General features: G+C 48.8%; 2 protein-coding genes across 10 annotated transcripts in view; one reads left to right on the top strand and one right to left on the bottom strand.

Moving 5' to 3' along the window:
* Positions 1 to 20,154, top strand: part of LOC137421270 (long-chain-fatty-acid--CoA ligase ACSBG2) — a 113,619-nt gene that overhangs the window by 3,423 nt on the left and 90,042 nt on the right. Inside the window, exons 1-2 of one of the 8 annotated variants that reach the window (XM_068107163.2) lie at positions 519 to 600; positions 1,820 to 1,979. The exons of 2 other annotated variants lie outside the window; for them this stretch is intronic. Coding sequence is in view for 1 of the 6 variants with exons in the window: in XM_078771651.1 (XP_078627777.1) it covers positions 3,555 to 3,594 (40 nt within the window). In the remaining 5 variants the exon portion in view is untranslated. Of the gene's footprint in view, positions 1 to 518; positions 772 to 1,819; positions 1,980 to 3,539; positions 3,595 to 20,154 lie in introns of those variants that run through there. 5 more of the 8 variants (XM_078771653.1, XM_078771652.1, XM_078771654.1 and 2 more) reach the window with 5 other exon arrangements.
* The window catches only part of LOC137421260 (GMP reductase 1-like), a 905,715-nt gene that overhangs the window by 821,768 nt on the left and 63,793 nt on the right, over positions 1 to 20,154 (bottom strand). The gene's annotated exons all lie outside the window — the stretch shown is intronic.

The following is a 20,154-nucleotide window of genomic DNA, read 5'->3' as shown; positions in this document are numbered from 1 at the left end:
GCATGTAAATATCCATATTCTATACGGATTCTAGTGTATACATTTGAGAATCTTCAGTAAATCATGAATCATGTTGTGCTGAGACTTTGGGGCCGAATGGCCCTAACTCATAGACCATGGCCCTAACTCATAGACCATGCGTCTGAATATTCCCAAAAAATTATTTTTCCGCCTGGCCTAGTTACCCCCTCCTGCACAGTGGCCCTGTGAAGAGGTGTCTTTGTTTCAGGATTAGGTGAAGGTCTTGCCAGTTTTTCCTCTTCTTTTTCTCTGTAGCTCTTCACATTTAGTGACTCTCAGCCTTGTTTGGAGCAAATTTCAATAATAATAATAAAAGATCCAGCATGGCTGCAGTTTTGGTGCTCCAAGAAAGCTTTATAGAGCTTGAACCTGAGCATAGCTAGGTCAGTTGGACCCCGTCATGCTGCCTGATCTAAAACAAGGATTATGGGTACACAGAGTTCAAAATGTGTCATCCTAGTGAAAGGCTGGGAGGCAGGTCCACGGTCCTCTTAGTTGGTTAATAATCAACAATTTAACATGTATTCACTCTTGAGGCCGTCTGGTTGTTTAAACATTACAAACCTCGATACCGCACAGGTAAGATACATCTGAAGTTCATGAACGGGACGTTTGTGCAGCTTACGTTCTAGTAATTATTATTTTGTGATTGTTTTCACCAGAAATTTTGAATTTTACTCATTCTTTCTCAAGGTTCTTCCCTTGTGTCGTGAGGACAGAACCTTAAATGGACGTTGTACAATCCAATAGGTAAAATAACAAATATGGTTGTATTTTAGCAGTGGACGTGTCGCGGATGCTCTGTCGTTTAGTTATGTTTTTTGTCGAGATTGTTTTTTGGCTTTTTGGCAAGATTATGTTTTTGGAGATTGTTTTTTGGCAAGATTATCTTTTTTGGCATTTTGGCAAGATTATGTTTTTTGGTGAGATTATCTTTTTTGGCATTTTGGCAAGATTATGTTTTTTGGTGAGATTATCTTTTTTGGCTTTTTGGCAAGATTATGTTTTTTGGCAGGATTGTTTTTTGGCGAGATTATCTTTTTTGGAATTTTGGCAAGATTATGTTTTTTGGAATTTTGGCAAGATTAGCTTTTTTGGCATTTTGGCAAGATTATGTTTTTTGCCATTTTTCCAAGATTGTTTTTTGGCATTTTGGCAAGATGTGTTTTTTGGCATTGTGGCAAGATTATGTTTTTTGGAATTTTGGCAAGATTAGCTTTTTTGGCATTTTGGCAAGATTATGTTTTTTGCCATTTTTCCAAGATTGTTTTTTGGCATTTTGGCAAGATGTGTTTTTTGGCATTGTGGCAAGATTATGTTTTTTGGCATTTTGGCAAGATTGGTTTTTGGAATTTTGGCAAGATGTGTTTTTTGGCATTGTGGCAAGATTATCTTTTTTGGTTTTTTGGCAAGATTATGTTTTTTGGCGAGATTGTTTTTTGGAATTTCGGCAAGATTGTTTTTTTGGCAATTTGACAAGATTGTTTTGGCATTGTGGCAAGATTATCTTTTTTGGCATTTTGGCAAGATTATGTTTTTTGGCAAGGTTATGTTTTTTGGCGAGATTAAGTTTTTTGGTGAAATTGTGTTTTTTTGCCGAGAATTTGTTTTTGATGCAAAAGATAAAGGTCATTTGCACTCCTCCAAATGTGCTGTAGGAGGGTTATTGTTCTGACGTAATTTTAGCAGTGTACTGTATTTCAAAATCCTATTTAAGTGAGCTCGTTCTATCTGTACACTTGAGAGTTTTCTGGATCACTTGAGTAATCTGACTCGTCCTCTGTAATGTCGTAAACAGGGCGTTTTATTTTTGCTGCTACTACTACTACTACTACTACTACTACTGCTACTTTAACAACCTTAATTATTTCCACCTTATTGTGGGGTTGGCCAGAAAAACCCAGTTTTTGATCCAACTCTTCACAAACCTGTAGGCTAAGCCTGACGTTTGACTAAAGGTGAGTGTGCATACATCTGGGTTACCTGCAAGCCATACATTCTGCATTTTTAAATGACCGTTCCATTGTGCGGCCATGTTTGACAAGTTGTGTTTTTGCTGTGGTTCTCGTGGAAGTCTGAAACTTTAGAGTTTGTCGCTGTAATCACAAGTATAAAATGGCCCGTGCTGGTTTTGATCTGCTGTTCTGCAATAAATTGGTCCTTGGTGAACCCAAGAGCAATGGATTTCAAGGTTGTTTTTTACTCACCAAGGACTGTTCGTTTGCCAATGTGTAGAAGGCTTCCACCATTAAATAGAGGGTATTTCGGGGTGAATTGGCAAGATGATAAATTGTAGCAATTGAGTGATTTGGTCCACATTCTATAATTTCAACCCACATATAAAACCAGAACGGCACTAGGTAAAGCACATACCATCGCCAGGCTGAACAGTTTATGTTTTGCATCGCACTGATAGGCAGGATCTGAAAATCCAATCGACTTGCCTTGTTCTTGTCACATAACCAATACATCCACCCAGTTTTGTCATAATCTGTTCACAACTTTTTGAGATATCATTCTACTAGGAAGAGTACCTCTCCCAAGTGATGGGAAAAGCTAGCAAAAGTATCTTCTTCCTCTCTCTCTCCCTCCACTTCTCCCCTCTTTCCTCCCTCACTCACTCTCTCTCCCAATCCCCTGTTCATCCCCTCCCTCCCCCACTCCTCCCCCCGCCCCATTCCCCTGCACCTTCCCCACTCTCCGAGTTACCCTCATCCACGATTTACTCTGGCACTCCCCTACTCCCCTCTACCTCCCCCTCTTTCCTTTCCACTGTTCCCCTGTCTCTGCTGTTCCCCTGTCTCCGCTGTTCCCCTGTCTTCCCCACTCCCTCTCTCCCCACTCCCATTTCTCCCCCACTCCCCTGTCTTTCCCCATGACCTCTCCTCAAATCCCCACCCTCCCCCACTCCACTCTCTCTCCCCTTCTCCCTCTCCACTGCTCCCCTCTCCCCCTGCCACTCCCTTTCTCCCCACTCCTATTTCCTTACCACTCCCTCTCTACCACTCTTACTTTTCCCCCACTCCACCTCTCCCACTCTTACTTCTCCGCCACTCCCATTTCTCCCCCACTCCCATTTCCCCCCCAATCTCTCTCTCTCCCCACTCCCATTTCTCCCCCACTCCCATTTCTGCCCCACTCCCCTTTCCCTTCCCTCACATCCTCTCCCTCCCCCACTTTCCTCCCTCCCCTCACATCCCACTCCTTCCCCACTCCTCTCTCCTCTCTCCCCCACTACCCTACCCCGTCTACATGTCTGTGCTCTGTCATTTTTAAACGGATTTAAGTTCATTTTCATTTTTTTTTTGCTTTTGCTATTCATTTATTACTTTTATTTGATATCTGATGTACCATACTCGTTAGAGCGTTGGTGCTGCCAAAGCAGCTTCCTGAGCAATGGTTATACTGGGTAGTTTGCCATTGTCTTCCCAGCAGGAGTTTGGGTAGGAATTTGTAATTTGTTCAGGGTTCCCGAGATAGCTCGCCTACTTTTTATGACGGACACCGAGGGGATCTTTAACATCCACCAACTAATGTCGGAAGATAGGTCGCCAAGTTTAACATCCATCGGAGGTACGGCACATATTGATGATTCACACAGTCTGTGAAACATCAGAATGACAGTTTATAGCTGAGTCGGGATTCAAATTCAGGCTGGACAGCTTAGAGGCGAGTGTGCGTACCTCAAGGTCATCTTGTCTGCCGAGGTCGTACCTCAAGGCACTGCTTATAATCAAACTGCGATTCCATGTTGTACCTGTATGCATTATTACACGTTAAAATGTATAATAAAAGTAGAATCTTAACTCAAAAAGTTCGCGATAACTTTTTGAGATATCCTGTTCACAGACAGACAGACAGATAGACAGACAGACAGGAGTGAAAACATAACCTCCGCCCATGGAGGTCACCAAGGCAGGTTTGTTGACTGTTCACACTTGCGTACTTGCAATTGAATATCATTGCTGCACTGCAGAAAAATGGCGGCCAAGATGGCGACTGCAAACTTGTTCAGAAAGACAAACTGTCTATGAAGGCCACTTTTTCCATCTCCCTTGAGCGGTCTTTCTATACAGGCTTGACTGTATATGTATGTGTGTGTGTGTGTGTGTGTGTGTGTGTGTGTGTGTGTGTGTGTGTGTGTGTGTGTGTGTGTGTGTGTGTGTGTGTGTGTGCATATAGTATACCCAGTATAACCATATACATATTGTTACAGTCATGTCCAAAAATATTGGCACCCTTGCACTTTTTTCAAATAATGCACCATTTCTTCCAGAAAATTGTTGAAATTAAAAAATATTTTGGTATCCCTGTTGGAACCCATCTGTGGATCGGTCCCATCGACCGATGGGTCTGCGCCATCTGCGGATGTGTTGTTCACCTTGAAGGAATGTGTATGCATCAATGGTGGATGAGTATGTTTATTTGAACCTAAAAATAAGCAATTGATGTCATAAATGTTTATAAAGCAGTCCGTGACATGTGGTTTGTCGATAACCGGTTGTCGATAAGATAAAAATAAGATAATGTCGCTCCATTTAAAAACGCTGGTCTACTTCGCTGGTGGCACTGGCAGACTCAGCTCTCCATTGTTTATATAGCAATTCCTGGCATGCCTTAATCACCCCAAAGCTAAAGATGAAGGTGTGGCTTCGTAATCGGGGCATTGACAAAATGTATAAATAGATGGGTAGAAATAGATAATAAAACATTTAAAAATCATCTCTGTTAAATTCCTACCACATGTAATTCCAATGACTGTGTACCTGATTGAAGAGCACCATTCTGTCAACACATTCCTTCAAGGTGAACAACACATCCGCAGATGGCGCAGACCAATCGGCCGATGGGTCTGCATTGTCATTTCTCGTGCATCCACAGATGGGTCAGACCCATCGGCCGATGGGACCGATCCACAGATGGGTTCCAACATCCCCATTTGTATTTCTTTGGTTTGTAGTGGAACAAACAAAAAAAAGCTGAAAGGATTACTACATCTTTGCTTATTCCACACAGAAATCCTAAAATGGGCCGGACAATATTATTGGCACGTTTTAGAAGTTGTTAGAAATAATTAGATTTCAAGCAGGTGATTCTCCTTCACTTTGGAATTGAACTCACCTATGGTGAGATGCAGGTGCCTGCAAAATAAAAAATCACTCATTCAACCAGTTTGAATAGAGAAAAGGAGTCATTCTGCCGTTTTGTGTCACTGTGTGTACCGCAATGAGCATGGACAAAGGAAAGAAAACCAGAGAATTGTCTGAGGAGGTCAGACACAAGATTGTAGCCAAGTATGGACAACCTCAAGGCTACAAGTCCATCTCCAGAGACCTTGATGTTCCCATGTCCACCGTACGCAATGTTATAGGGAAGTTAAAAGGCCCATGGCACTGTAGCCAACCTCCCTGGACGTGGCCGCAAGAGAAAACTTGATCGAAGAATGCAGCGAAGGATTGTTCAAATGGTGGAGAAAGCACCTCCATCAATTGCCAAACAGATTCAAGCTGACCTACAGACACAAGGTACGACAGGTTCAATTCGCACAATCCGTCGCCAACTCAATGAAAGAGGGTGCTGTAGTAGGAGTCCCAGGAGGACCCAACTGCTGAGAAAGCTTTGGAGGTTGCCAAAACACACCTGAACAAGCCAAAATCCTTCTGGGAGAATGTCCTATGCACTGAAGAGACCAAATTAGAGCTTTTTGGGAAAGCACATCATCTCTATGTTTTCAGAAAACAAAATGAAGCCTTCACAGAAAAGAACACCTTCCCTACAGTCAAACATGGAGGAGGTTCAGTGATGTTTTGGGGTTGCTGTGCTGCCTCTGGCACTGGGTGCCTTGAATGTGTGCATGGCATCATGAAATCAAGAGATTACAAAGGCATTTTGGAGCGCAATGTTCAACCCAGTGTCAGAAATCTGGGTCTCCGTCGAAGGTCATGGGTCTTGCAGCAGGACAATGACTCCAAACACACTTCAATAAGCACCCAGGAATGGTTCAAGACAAAACACAGGACTGTTTTGAACTGGCCAGCAATGAGTCCAGATCTAAATCCCATTGAACATCTGTGTGGAGATCTGAAAACAGCAGTTGGGAGAAGGCACCCTTCAAATCTGGGAGAACTGAAGCAGTTTGCACAAGAAGAGTGGGTAAAACTGCCAGTAGAGAGGTGTAGGGAGCTCATTCATGGCTATAGGAAGCACTTGGCTGCAGTTATTTTTGTCCAAAGCCCGTGCGACCAAATATTAAGTCGAGGGTGTCAATAATTTTGTCAATGCCATTTCTTTTTATTTTCTGATTTAAAAGGATATATTAAGTTCTGAATCAAAAACAAAGGTTCTGTAATATTAACAGTGAAATAAATAATTGTGGAGACCAAATACTTTTGTCAATTTCAACTTATTTTTCGAGAAATTTGTGAGTTATTTGAAAAAGGTGCAAGGGTGCCAATATTTTTGGCCATGACTGTATATATATATATATATATATATATATATATATATTATACATATATATATATATATATATATATTGTTGCGAATATGGAATTTGGCCTCCATATCCGCTTGTAAATATTCCCCTATTTTTTCCAATACTCCCCAACTTTCCCCAGTCCCCCATTCCCTAGTCCCATTGTCTGTAAACAACACCCATTAGAGCCGATCTTCCCCTTCATCCCCCCATTAAATGTCGTGCCCAGGTCCCCCGCACCACACGTAGACAATTATAGGACATCTTGCTAGTTATTCTTAATCTATGTCAGTTAAGGACTTGTTTCCATTAATTATGACTCTTCGTTGCACCAGAATGTGATTATATGGCACCTGTTAGGAAGTTTAGGACCTCCCCATACCTCTCCGCATCTCTTCCCCATGAAGAAGCGCCAACTACAACAACAACAACAAAAGAGGGGGGCGGCGCGGTGACGGCATGGGGAGTGGGCGTCCTCCTTCCGGCTCGGTTAGCCGCCATTGACCACGCGCTCCACGGGGTTACCACGAAGGGGCTCCCTGTCGGCCCCTCGTCAAGGGCGGAGCCGGTAACCCCCGCACCCAATGAGAAGCCATGGGCCGATGCCATCTGGGGCGGCGCTAACGAGCCGAGGGCGTGTCACTCCCCGCCGGATATACGCGGCCCCGCGCCGGACGTGACGAGAGATGCGCCCCGAGCTTGGAAGGACAAGACGCCACCCTCCCGAGCGCTGAGCGACCTCCCCGGCATCTCCACCAAAGTCGCGACCCACGAGCGCTGAGCGACCTCCCCGCATCTGCTGGACACCACCGTACGTGATTCTGTCCCTGAGCCAGGTGCACCTGAGCCATCGACTGCCGCTTTCCTTGCCATCAAATCCCGTGTGAGTCAGCGTTGTCCCGTTTATCTGTGGTCTGTCTAGGGTTAATATAAGAGTGTGTCTAAGTGCCTGTCTTCCTATGCTGTCCCTCTTGTAGTTGTAATCTAACCTTTTTCCGTACGAATATACTTGAGAACTGAACCCCTGGTGTCGTATTGTGTCATTATAATCCAGCCGGGTGTCTTCTTTTTCTTATTGAGCCAGCATAGCGCGATTAGTCAACCCCGGGTGCAATCGGGGTAACTTGTACGGATACGGCGGCCATCCCGCTCGGCCCACCATACCATCAAAGTCGTATCTGTAACAATTGGTGTCGGGAGTGAGATTCGAGGCCCGACCAAATTTTGAAGGAAAAAAAAAAAAACGAATAGAGGAAAAAAAAAAATTTGGTCAAAATTTGGAGCGGCCGAAATTTGTTTTGTTTTACGAAACTCGAATTTTGCAAGTCGCGCTATGGCGGATCAAGACGGCTGGGGTCCGGTAGGGGAGAGTGAAGCAGGGTCGATCCAGGACCAAATTGAGGGACATGAGGAGAGCGAAGCAGGGAGGGCGGCAGGTTCGCAAAATGGCGGCGCTAGGCATGGGGAAGAGGAGCGTGAACAACAGGTCGGCGCCGCGCAGGGGATTGCAGTAGCGGTACCCGTGCCGCCGATGGACATGCAAGTCCTCATGGCGCAAATAGGGGCCCTGTTGGCCCAGAATAGCGAACAATTGGAACAAAGAATGGGCAAGCAATTAAGGGATGACATGGGAAACCAGATCGGGGGTTTAAGGAATGACATGGGGGCCAATAGCCAATGGTTAGAACAAAGGATGGGGTCCAATAGCGAGAAATTGAGGGAGGACATGGGGGCCCAGATCGGAGGGTTAGGGAGTAGAATGGAGGGATTAGGAAACAAATTTGAGGGACTAGACAACAAATTTGAGGGGTTAGACAATAGATTAGGGGAAATACAGGAGGGGTTAACGGGGGTAGAAAACAGAATGGCCGCTCAAGAGAATCAAATGGAAGGGATGCAAAAAGGGTTAGAGGGGTTAGAAAACAGTATGGAAGGCAAATTGAGGGACATGAGGGACCAAGCGGAAAGGGAAGTTAAACAAATGGAGCAGCAGATAGAGGGGGTCAGAATGGGGGTAGAAACCAAACTGGATGCTCACAGGGAGGAAATGGAGCAGATGAGGGTGGCATCTGGGCAGGAGATGCAAGTGATGGGAGAGGAGATTAGAAGAGGTGTGAGTGAGGAGGTCGGAGGAGTGCGCGAGGAGGTGAGGCACTGTAAGGAGCACATGGAGAAGGAGGTGAGAAAGGGGACTGTAAAGTTACAAGGGGGCATAGAGGACCTGACGCAGGAGGTGGAGCAGCTGACGGTGGGACAAACGGAGTTAGTGGAGCAGGTTCAAAGGAACACTGCGGTATTAGGAGGGTTAAAAGCGACACAAAACGACATAAAAAACGACTTGATAGCGACAAAGAGGGAATGTCAGATGGTACGTGAGGGACTGACAACGAGGTTGGACGAGGTGGTAGAGGTAATGGAGACGAAGGACCGGCAGGTGAGGACGCACATGGAAACGGTCAAGGTAGCCTTGGAGGACGAGCTTGAGGAGACGTACCGGGGAATAAAAGAGGTGAAGCACAAATTAGAAGAAGTGGAAGAAGGGATGAGCGAAATTAAGAAGCGACGGAGGGGGGATAAGAAAGAGATAAAAGAGGAGATAAAAGAATTGGTCCAAAGTCTGTGTTTGGATCGTGATGATGTGCTCATTAACCGGATGAGGGATTCGCAGGTGATGGAGGAGAAGCGAAGAGGAAGAGGACCCGGTGTAAGTGGTGACCAATATGGTCGTGCGTATGATGCGCCAGGGGATTTAATAAGCTTGGGGGTCGAGATAGACCCGGGTGTTCGTGAGAGGCCGTTGGTGAAGTGTGCGACAGGTCTGGTGTGCGAAAAAGGAGGTGTGCAAGAAAGTCCGACTCTGGGGTGTGTGAGGAAAAAGTGCGTGCCAAGGAGTAGTGAGGGTGCTGGCGAGAGTGAGTCGGTCGTAGCGCGTGTGCGAGGGAGCACATGGAAGCGCGGTGTGGTAAGTGTTACAGAGGGTGTGACGGGAGAGTGTGCGCGAGAAAGGTGTGTGACGGACAGGTGCATGAGGAAAGAGTGCGCTGTCAAGAGTAAGGGTGAGTGCGCTGTCAGGAATGGAGGTGAAAGTAGTGAGAGTGACATGGAGCGTGAGTTAGTTGTGACAGGTGAGCGAGGATGTACACCTGGGATGGAAGGATGCACACCTGGAATGGTAGAGCGTGAGTGGGAATGCACGCTGGAGTTGGTGGTGAGGCACGTGGTTGGGTGTGCGAATGAGGGCACACCTGTGATTGTCACAGAGGAGGTGACCGAGGAGGGGGCGCGAAGCGGTGTATTGGTGAGGTGTGCGACCAACGAATGTGTGCCAAAGTGTTCGGTGGTCAGGTGTGTGACCAAGGCTGTGAGTGGAATGGGTGTACCTGGGTGCGTAAGGAAAGGTAGCATGGGCACGGCTGGATGTGTGAGCAAGGAACGGGCTGCGGGGTGTAAGCGTCCAGGTGAAGCATCGACGTTAGATGGGGTAGAGTTGAGAACGACTTATAGCCGAATCGGGCCCTCGGTGCGTGCTGGGCCTCGCTTTGAACGGCCGCGTCCGTGCTCCACTAGGGGGAGCGGGCAGCCCGATAGGAAGGGTCGTTATGGCGACCACGTCTTGTTGAGACGTGCCGGCAGGTCGAGATCGGGACATTGGATGGCTCCGCGCCGAGGTGATGCGTGGGATCTCGGCCCGGGTAAGCCCCCGTCCCTGCACCGAGTGCCGGACGCATTCAGCCGCTGGCACAAAACAACCAGCATCCATTGCTTGGCTTTACGAAGCCGGGCTTTGGACAGGGATTGGCGCACCGAAAGGTATTAGTGAGTCGACTGGGTGATGAGGTTAGTGTTTTGGACCCAAAATTAGAGAAAAACAAAATTTGATGATTGGCAAAGGATTGGCAGTAGTGATTGGCAGATGATGGGCAGTGATTGGCCAAATTTTTGATTTGTTGAAATTTGATGTGCAAAATTGGTAGTGAGAGACCCCCGATGTGGTGGGATGGCAAATCCACCATCCCTCACAGGTGGGGGGCAAAGGAGCAATAGCTTATGGGGTGTATGGCAGTGAAAACTAGCCCGGGTGGGTTAGGATATGGTGTGTAGGGATCTAGCGAGGATTGACATTAGGTAACGTTAAGTTTAGTTAGTGACTGATACCTGTAGTGGGGACGCAGGTAGATTAGTATGGATGATAATGACGTGGGAGCGCAATAGTTTAAAGGGACGACTGGGAAGCGCAAGTTTCAGAAGGGAGTAGTTAGCTGAGATGATGCCGTGTTTGTGAGAATTGAACAGGTGTGATTGCACAGGTGTGCAACTGGACAGGTGTGTGGAGCCGTGTATGAGTAGTGAGTGTGTGGATCAGCGCGAATGCGCTTGGGGAGAGAAGGGTGCCGGTGGCACCAGGTGTGAGAGCACAGGTGTGCAAGTACAGGTGTGTGGAGAAAAGTTGGAGTAAGTGGTACGGAGTGGTGTGCATGGTGCGAAGGTGTGGATGGGGGAAGGGTGGACCCCTTTCACGAGTACCCGGGGCGGGTAGTGTAAGTGTTAGGTAGAGGGTACAGGTAAATTGTGGTTGGATATTGGCATTTGTGGTGCGGTTGCAGAATGGTGTTGTGGATGGGTGCATTAGTGTTGTGGAAATGGCTGGGCGTGTAGCCTGTTAGTGTGTGTAGTTGGTTGGGCACTCCACCACTGTGAGGATGTCGGCCAGGTGAGGCCGCAGGTGGGCTCTGGGAGCCGGTAGAGTTGTGGATGGGGCCCGAGGATCCCGGGTGTGGATCGGGCAGCCCAGTGCCAGAGAGGGCACGGAGTGGGGAGAGAGCCAGAGGGCCTTCCCCAGGTAGTTAGGTTAGGGTAAGGAGCAGGTAAGCTCGGAGGCAACTGCAGTGGTGGAGGTGTGCAGGTGGGTAGACCCACTGGGAGAGGTACACGTCGCAGCCCAGAAATTGTACGAGGGCACCGGGAGATGAATCGGGGGAGTGAGACCCCAAATTGAAGAGCACCACAGTTTGGCCAATGGGAATTGGTTTTTAGAACCCATAGTGTAAGAGGGCCAATGGTTTGGCCGGAGAAAGCCCCCGGGTAGTGTAAAGTTGTTAAAGTCATTTAGGAGATAGTTAGGATTGATGAACCTGTCGCACCATACGCAGCCACTTGCCTGTGGTGATGATGATGACTCCACACCTGTGTTTTCTTTGTTTGTTGCAGGAAATGAGATTGCTGTGAGGATTTGTGAGACGCATCACGACGTGGATGAGACATTGGGGTGATTCCATCTCTCCCTCCCTAGGAGGGACTGATGATGAATTGGTAATGGCAAATTTTGATGTTGAGTTGAAAATGGCAAATTTTGATGAGAGTTGGAAATGGCAAATTTGATTGGTTAGGAGGGAGAGAAGACGAATTTGGTATATGGGAGGAACGGGGAAGACAGTAGGGATGTTTGTTGATTTGTAAAGTAGATGTTTATGAGTAGTGTTGTGTTGTGTGGATGCAGTAAGGGGTAAGGGAGGGGCCATGTAGGTTACCTGGTGGGGGGGGGGGGGCGTACGATAGGAACGTACCTGTCTCACCTGGTTCCCATGTGCCCCCAGTGTGCATTACCTTACATTGCGTGCACTTTTGCGCCCTTACCACCTTACTCACTTGTTTGCTTCTTTTGTCTCCCACCTCCGAGGATCTGGCTTTGGGGTAGAGAGAGAGGAGAGAGAGGTGCTGGCTGCGCAGTTGTGGGCCTGCACTTTCGCTGTTCGCTGCCTGGATCGGTACACCATATGGACCGCAATGTTTGTGGCCACCCACAATGGACCGCAGTTCGTTTGCGGCCAAGCACCACCCGGGGATGGACCTATGGATCAACGTGGCACCTATGCCATACAGGTGAACCACTAATAGTTAACACCACCAAGTGCACCACAAGAAGAGCAAGAGACACCTGCAGGGTTAGGGGTTGTTGAAGTTATTTTTATTCCAATGAACAATGGTGACTGCACCGATTGGTGGTGGGGTGGTGCTGTTGGTGCTCGGGAAAGGGTGCTCTGCACGTTATTAAAGGCCGTCGGCCACAGAGCACTCGTGGGTTGGTGTATCGATGTTGGCAAGCGCGCTCTCTCTATGCATAACATCTGCATGTGTTCCTCCAAAAACAGGTCCTGGATCGTAGTGTAAATAGCAGCGTAGTCTTGTAAATAATGCTCCCTACCGGCTGTATGTTTAGTTTGAGAATTCTTTCCGGATTCGGTTATCCTGTGGGTGTGGTTCTGTGAGGAGAAGGGTGCAACGTCGCAGGGGGACATATTTACTCATTTGTGAATATCTGTAAAACTGTCGCACTCAGGGTAGAGTTAATAGTAGAGGGAACTACATTGCGTGCCACACTAAAGTAGGTAAAAATTTATCGGGTCGGGACGCCCCGAGGGTAGAGAAGGGTGCAATGTTGCGAATATGGAATTTGGCCTCCATATCCGCTTGTAAATATTCCCCTATTTTTTCCAATACTCCCCAACTTTCCCCAGTCCCCCATTCCCTAGTCCCATTGTCTGTAAACAACACCCATTAGAGCCGATCTTCCCCTTCATCCCCCCATTAAATGTCGTGCCCAGGTCCCCCGCACCACACGTAGACAATTATAGGACATCTTGCTAGTTATTCTTAATCTATGTCAGTTAAGGACTTGTTTCCATTAATTATGACTCTTCGTTGCACCAGAATGTGATTATATGGCACCTGTTAGGAAGTTTAGGACCTCCCCATACCTCTCCGCATCTCTTCCCCATGAAGAAGCGCCAACTACAACAACAACAACAAAAGAGGGGGGCGGCGCGGTGACGGCATGGGGAGTGGGCGTCCTCCTTCCGGCTCGGTTAGCCGCCATTGACCACGCGCTCCACGGGGTTACCACGAAGGGGCTCCCTGTCGGCCCCTCGTCAAGGGCGGAGCCGGTAACCCCCGCACCCAATGAGAAGCCATGGGCCGATGCCATCTGGGGCGGCGCTAACGAGCCGAGGGCGTGTCACTCCCCGCCGGATATACGCGGCCCCGCGCCGGACGTGACGAGAGATGCGCCCCGAGCTTGGAAGGACAAGACGCCACCCTCCCGAGCGCTGAGCGACCTCCCCGGCATCTCCACCAAAGTCGCGACCCACGAGCGCTGAGCGACCTCCCCGCATCTGCTGGACACCACCGTACGTGATTCTGTCCCTGAGCCAGGTGCACCTGAGCCATCGACTGCCGCTTTCCTTGCCATCAAATCCCGTGTGAGTCAGCGTTGTCCCGTTTATCTGTGGTCTGTCTAGGGTTAATATAAGAGTGTGTCTAAGTGCCTGTCTTCCTATGCTGTCCCTCTTGTAGTTGTAATCTAACCTTTTTCCGTACGAATATACTTGAGAACTGAACCCCTGGTGTCGTATTGTGTCATTATAATCCAGCCGGGTGTCTTCTTTTTCTTATTGAGCCAGCATAGCGCGATTAGTCAACCCCGGGTGCAATCGGGGTAACTTGTACGGATACGGCGGCCATCCCGCTCGGCCCACCATACCATCAAAGTCGTATCTGTAACAATATATACATACAGTGCGTATCAAAAAAAAAGGTAATCCGGATTCAAGGGGTTAATATGCAAAGGTTATTTATTTTGACAATTTACATGTGGTTTACTAATTAAGAGGAGATCCTCAGCTCTCCATTGATACCTTCCATGCATCATTGCTGTCACACATGACCGAGTACATGTTCATTGAAAATGACAAGTTCAAATCGCATTTTTACAAGTTTGGCTAATCGATGCAAGTCACGATAATTGGTGCAAAATGAACGTCAGATGTGAACTTTTCTCAGGAATGATTGGCGTTTATGCACCCACACCTTCAACATGTCCACCTCCCCTTTCAACACAAAGCTCACAGCGGCGGAGCATGCCCTGAACTGCTCGTCTCACCATAGCCTGGTCATTGCGCAAAGCATCCACTTCATGTCGAATACGGCCCTGCAATTCGTCAAGATCACGGGGAGGAGTTACGAACACCTTGTTCTTTAAATGTCCCCAAAGGAAATAATCACATGGTGTGAGGTCAGGTGATCTTGGCGGCCTGCATGATTGAGGTCGATGACTGCATGATTGAGGTCGATGACTCGGTCTCCAAAGAGTTCCCTCAGTCGATCTCGGACAACGATAAGACGATGTGCTGGGGCGCCGTCTTGGGCCCAGCAGAGATATCTGAAGACACCACGAACCTGTCGCTCAAAGTTCTCCTCCAGCTGCGGTAAAACTTCATCATTGATCATCTGCAGATACCTGTTACCATTGACATTCCTTTGAAAGAAAAATGATCCGATCACCTGACCACTTCCACAAAGTCCCAACCAAACAGTCCACTTTTGTCGATTCATGTTGGTGTCAAAATTAAATTCCAGGGGTTGTCCTGTCGGTGCATATTCAAGAACATTATGGGTATTGACCTTGCTGTCCATGGTGAAAGCAGCATCGTCGCCGATAACGAGATACCGCAGGAATTTGACATCTGTTTCACAATGTGCTGTCAACCATCAGGCAAGCACCAGCCTCCTGGCAAAATCCCCTGGCGTAAGTTGATGCCGGATGTGAATCCGATATGGATGTTGGTGGAGGTCCAGTCTTGTGATTCGGTTGAATGTTGCCGAAGGCAATCCCGTCCCATTTCGTCTTGCGCTGGTATCCCGAGGATGCTCCAAAACTTACTGCCTTACTGCTGCAATATTCATTTCCCACCGCCCAGTGCGCCTCCTACCAGAATTCTCCTTGTGGTTGAAGCTAATGCCATGCTCTTGGTATTTTCTAACATTTGCCCAGATGGTTTTGGCTGCTGGAGGCTCCCGTGCTGGGAAACGTTCCCTGAACTCATCACGAGTTCCCTGCAAACTTCCAGTTTGGTGAAAGGTTGTAACCACGACGGTCCGCTGTTCAGTCGTAAGTTGAACCATCTTTTCAATGACTTACAGTCACGTGAAAAAGTAAGTACACTCCATGTAAAGTTTTGACTTTTTCAACATATTTCAACATACAGCTATTTGATCTTCATTTCAAAAATATTGATAGATAAAGGTGCTATAATATAACAAATATCATGAAACATTTACATTTTGTAGTCCATTGTATAATTTAAATAAACATAAAAGCAAATTTCGCATGTGGAAAAAGTAAGTACACCCCTACATTTATCACTTCTTCAAATACCTAAAATTAGAAGCAGGTGCACCAGCTCAGGTGCAAATGATTAGAACATCGTTCAAGAGGATCTTGGAGGAACCTGTCTTATTTAAACCTCAGACATTTAGTTTGGTTTGCTCCTTGTTGTTGAAGTGTGCGGCGTCACCATGCCTAGATCAAAAGAGCTCTCTGAGGCCTTCAGAAAGAAGGTTATAGATGCCTACGAGTCTCGGAAGGGATTAAAAAAGATCTCCAAACAATTTGAAATCAATCATTCGACTGTCTGGAAGATCATCTACAAGTGGACAAGATTCTAAACAACTGCCAACTTGTTAAGGCCAGGCCGCCCCAGCACGTTCAGCCCGAGAGCAGACCGCAAGATGCTGAAAGAGGTCTCTAAGAACCCCAGAATGTCATCACGGTACCTACAGGTAGCTCTTGCCACTGTTGATGTCAAAGTGCACGAGTCTACGATTAGAAAGAGGCTGCACAAATTTGATCTACATGGGAGGTGTGACAGGAGGAAACCTTTTCTGTCCAGAAAGAACATCAGGGCAAGACTAAAGTTTGCCAATGAACACTGAGGCAAAGACCAGCACTTCTGGAACAATGTGCTCTGGACAGATGAGTCAAAGTTAGAGGTATTTGGCCACAGTACCAGAAGACATGTTTGGCGAAAACCAAAGACAGCATTTGACCACAAGAACCTGATACCAACTGTAAAGCATGGTGGTGGAAATATTATGGTTTGGGGCAGCTTTGCTACATCAGGGCCTGGGCAGCTCACCATCATAGAATCCACTATGAATTCTTCATTGTAGCAGAGGGTGCTTGAGGATAATGTGCGGCAATCTGTCGGAAAGTTGAAGCTCAACCTAAGGTGGACCTTGCAACATGACAATGACCCTAAACATACCAGTAAATCCACCAAGGAATGGCTGAAAAGAAAGAAATGGAGGGTTCTGGAATGGCCAAGTCAAAGCCCGGCTCTAAATACCATCGAGATGTTGTGGGGGGATTTGAAATGAGCTGTGCATGCAAGAAACCCCTCAAACATCGCACAGCTGAAAGAATTCTGCATAGAGAAGTGGGCAAAAATTTCTCCCAGTCGATCTCAGAGACGCGTAGACAGTTATAAGAAACGCCGACTTGAGGTTGTTTCTGCCAAAGGGGGCAATGCCACCTATTAGAGCCAAGGGTGTACTTACTTTTTCCACATGCGAAATTTGCATTTATGTTTATTTAAATTATACAATGGATGACAAAATGTAAATGTTTTATGATATTTGTTGTATTATATCACCTTTATCTATCAATATTTTTGAAATGAAGATCAAATAGCTGTATGTTGAAATATGTTGAAAAGGTCAAAACTTTTCATGGGGTGTACTTACTTTTTCACATGACTGTATATCTGTGCAGTGTCTGTCCTGTGTTGTCCTGTGTTATCACTGAACTACTCCCTCAAACTTTTGTGAAATCATACCAAACTTCTGGTATGCACCACCTATCTCTCCCGCCGGTATGTACTAAGGGTATTTTTCTTTGAAAAATTTTCCAATTATTATTTTTATGGGGGGGGATTTTTTGGGGAATTTTTTTTTTTCAACTTCAATTGTTTATAAAACGTAATACCACGTATATTACAAATACATTTGTCCATTATGATTGTTTGAATTATGATTGGTGTAAACCATGACAAAACAGCAACTCATGTACAGTCATTTATCTATATATCTACATATCTGGGCAGTGTCTGTTGTCACTGAACTACTCCCTGAAACTTTTGTTTCCGTGGTTGCGAAGTGTTTTTAATAACGTGGTGGTGGTTTTGAATCACGTGGTGGTGAGGTATTTTGAATTATGCGGTGGTGAGGTGTTTTTAAATCACGTGGTGGTGAGGTGTTTTGAATTACGTGGTGGTGATGTGTTTTGAATTATGTGGTGATGAGGTGTTTTTAATTACTTGGTGGTGAGGTGTTTTAAATGAGGTGGGGTGAGGTGTTTTAAATTAAGTGGGGTGAGGTGTTTTAAATTACATGGGGGTGAGGTGTTTTGAATTAAGTGGTGGTGAGGTGTAATCGTCCCAAACTTCCAGTCTGCACGTACCCCTCCGGTATGTATGTGCCGAGGGGTTCTTTTTTGTATTTTTATATATTTTTTCAACCTAAATCTTCAACCTAAATTGCTTATAAAAATGTAATATCACAAACACTACTAATAAATTTGTGCAAAATAATTGTTTGTATTATGATTGGTGTAAATCATGACAACGCAGCAACTCAGTTACAGTCATTATCCTCAGCTAAAATATATATATATAATGTACAATATATATATTATATATAATATATTGAAGCGCGGTGCTACGCGCACTACGTGCTTAGCAAGGAGGAAGCGGACAACGCGGTAGGTTAAATGAGTCTTTATTACAAGAGCTCGACTGTAGCACTGAGGAGCGTGGGGCTGCGAGCCCCGTGTATATCCCGAGGCCACGCCTACCCCTCGGGCGTGGCCAACGCCCACTTGGTGCGCGGAATGAAGTCATCACGCCCGTGAGCTTTCGTGTCGGCCACACGCACCCCCCCAGAATTCCCGCGCACCTGGAGGGCCAGTTTGCGGGGCAAACGGATGACCCGGCCGAAGCGCCCTCTGGTGACTGGCAGCGTCCGGGGTGCAGGGATGCCAGCTGGGATGCCTCCGGCCACACCCGGGATGGGTGCAGGACCGGGGGGCAGCGTGCCGGCGGGGCTGGGCGGTGCCGGGGGTCCGCCCGCAGGGGGGGGGGGGTGGCGCGGGGGCCGGGCCATCGGCGGCGGGTGGTCCACATCAAGGTGGGCCGGCTTGAGGCGGTCCACTGAGACGCAGTCAGGACTGCCGCCAATGTCCAAGGTAAAATGTCTCACCCCGGTCTCCAGCACGCGGAAAGGCCCGTCGTACGGGGGCCGCAGTGGTGTCCGGTGGGCGTCGTGCCGGGCAAAGACGTACTCCGTGGTGCGAAGCTCCGGGGCGACGTGCGTAGGGGGGTGCCCGTGGTGCGCCGTGGGCACCGGGTCGAACCTCCGGGCGGTCTCCTGAAGCGCGGAGCGCTCCTGCGCCGCGGACCATGGTGCCGTGGAGTCGGGGAGGAACTCGCCCGGCACCCGCAGCGGTTGCCCGAAGACCAACTCCGCCGCGGATGCATGCAGGTCGTCCTTGGGCGCTGGCCGTCCGGAGGCCCAGCAGGACCCAGGGGAGCCTGTCGACCCAGCCGACGTCGCGGAGGGTAGCCCGGAGCACGGCCTTCAACGAGCGGTGGAACCGCTCGCACAGGCCGTTCACCTGGGGGTGGTAGGCCTTGGTTCGGTGCAGCTGGACCCCGAGCCCCCGCGCGAACGCCCCCCAGAGCTCCGAGGTGAACTGGGGGCCGTGGTCGGACGAGATGTCCGAGGGGGCGCCGAACCGGGCGACCCAGGTGGCGATGAATGCCTGCGCGATGTCCGCCGCCGTCGTCGCCGCCAAAGGCACGGCCTCCAGCCACTGGGTGGTGCAGTCCACCATCGTCAGGACATTGGTGAAACTCCGCGAGGGGGGCAGCGGTCCCACAAGGTCCACGTGCACGTGGTCGAACCTACGTGCCGGCACCGTAAACGGGGCCAACGGGGCCTGGGTGTGCCGGTGCACCTTCGCGTACTGGCACGCGAGGCACGTCCTGGTCCAGCCGCGGACGGCCTTCCGGAGGCCATGCCAGACGAACTTGTCGGCGACCAACCTCTGGGAGGCCTTCGTGTCCAGGTGGGACAGGCCGTGGATGGTGTCAAAAACCTGGCGCTGCCAGCCCGCGGGCACGATGGGGCGAGGCCGCCAGAGGGAGACGTTGCACAAGAGAGCCGTGCCCGCGCCGTCGAACGGCACCTCGGTGACGCGGAGGCCCGTGACGGCGGCCGCAAGGCCTGGACGCCGGGGTCGGCGGCCTGGTCCGCTGCCATCCGGGCATAGTCGATGCCAAGGTGGACTGCGTGGGCGACGGACCGGGAAAGGCAATCCGCCACCGGGTTGGCCTTCCCCGCGACGTGCCGGATGTCCGTTGTGTATTCGGACATGGCCGAGATGTGACGCTGCTGCCGGGCCGACCACGGCTCGGCGACCTTGCCCATCGCGAAGACCAGTGGCTTGTGGTCGACGAAGGCCGTGAACGCACGGCCCTCGAGCAGATGGCGGAAGTGCCTGACCGCCAGGTGAACCCCGAGCAACTCGCGGTCGAAGGTACTATAGCGGCGTTCGGGTGGGCGAAGCTGCCGGCTGAAGAACGCCAGCGGTTGCCAGGCACCACGCACCCATTGCTCGTGCACCGCACCCACCGCGTAGTCCAAGGCGTCGCTGGTGAGGGCGATCGGTGCATCGGGCACCGGGTGCGCGAGCATGGTGGCGTTAGCCAAGGCGAGCTTCGCGCCCGTGAACGCCGCGGCCATCTGCTCGGTCCAGGTAACATCAC

Source organism: Myxine glutinosa, chromosome 2 (genome assembly GCF_964187855.1).
Source record: "Myxine glutinosa chromosome 2, kmMyxGlut1.1, whole genome shotgun sequence".
NCBI lineage: Eukaryota > Metazoa > Chordata > Myxini > Myxiniformes > Myxinidae > Myxine > Myxine glutinosa.
This window is presented reverse-complemented; position numbering and strand designations above follow the sequence as displayed.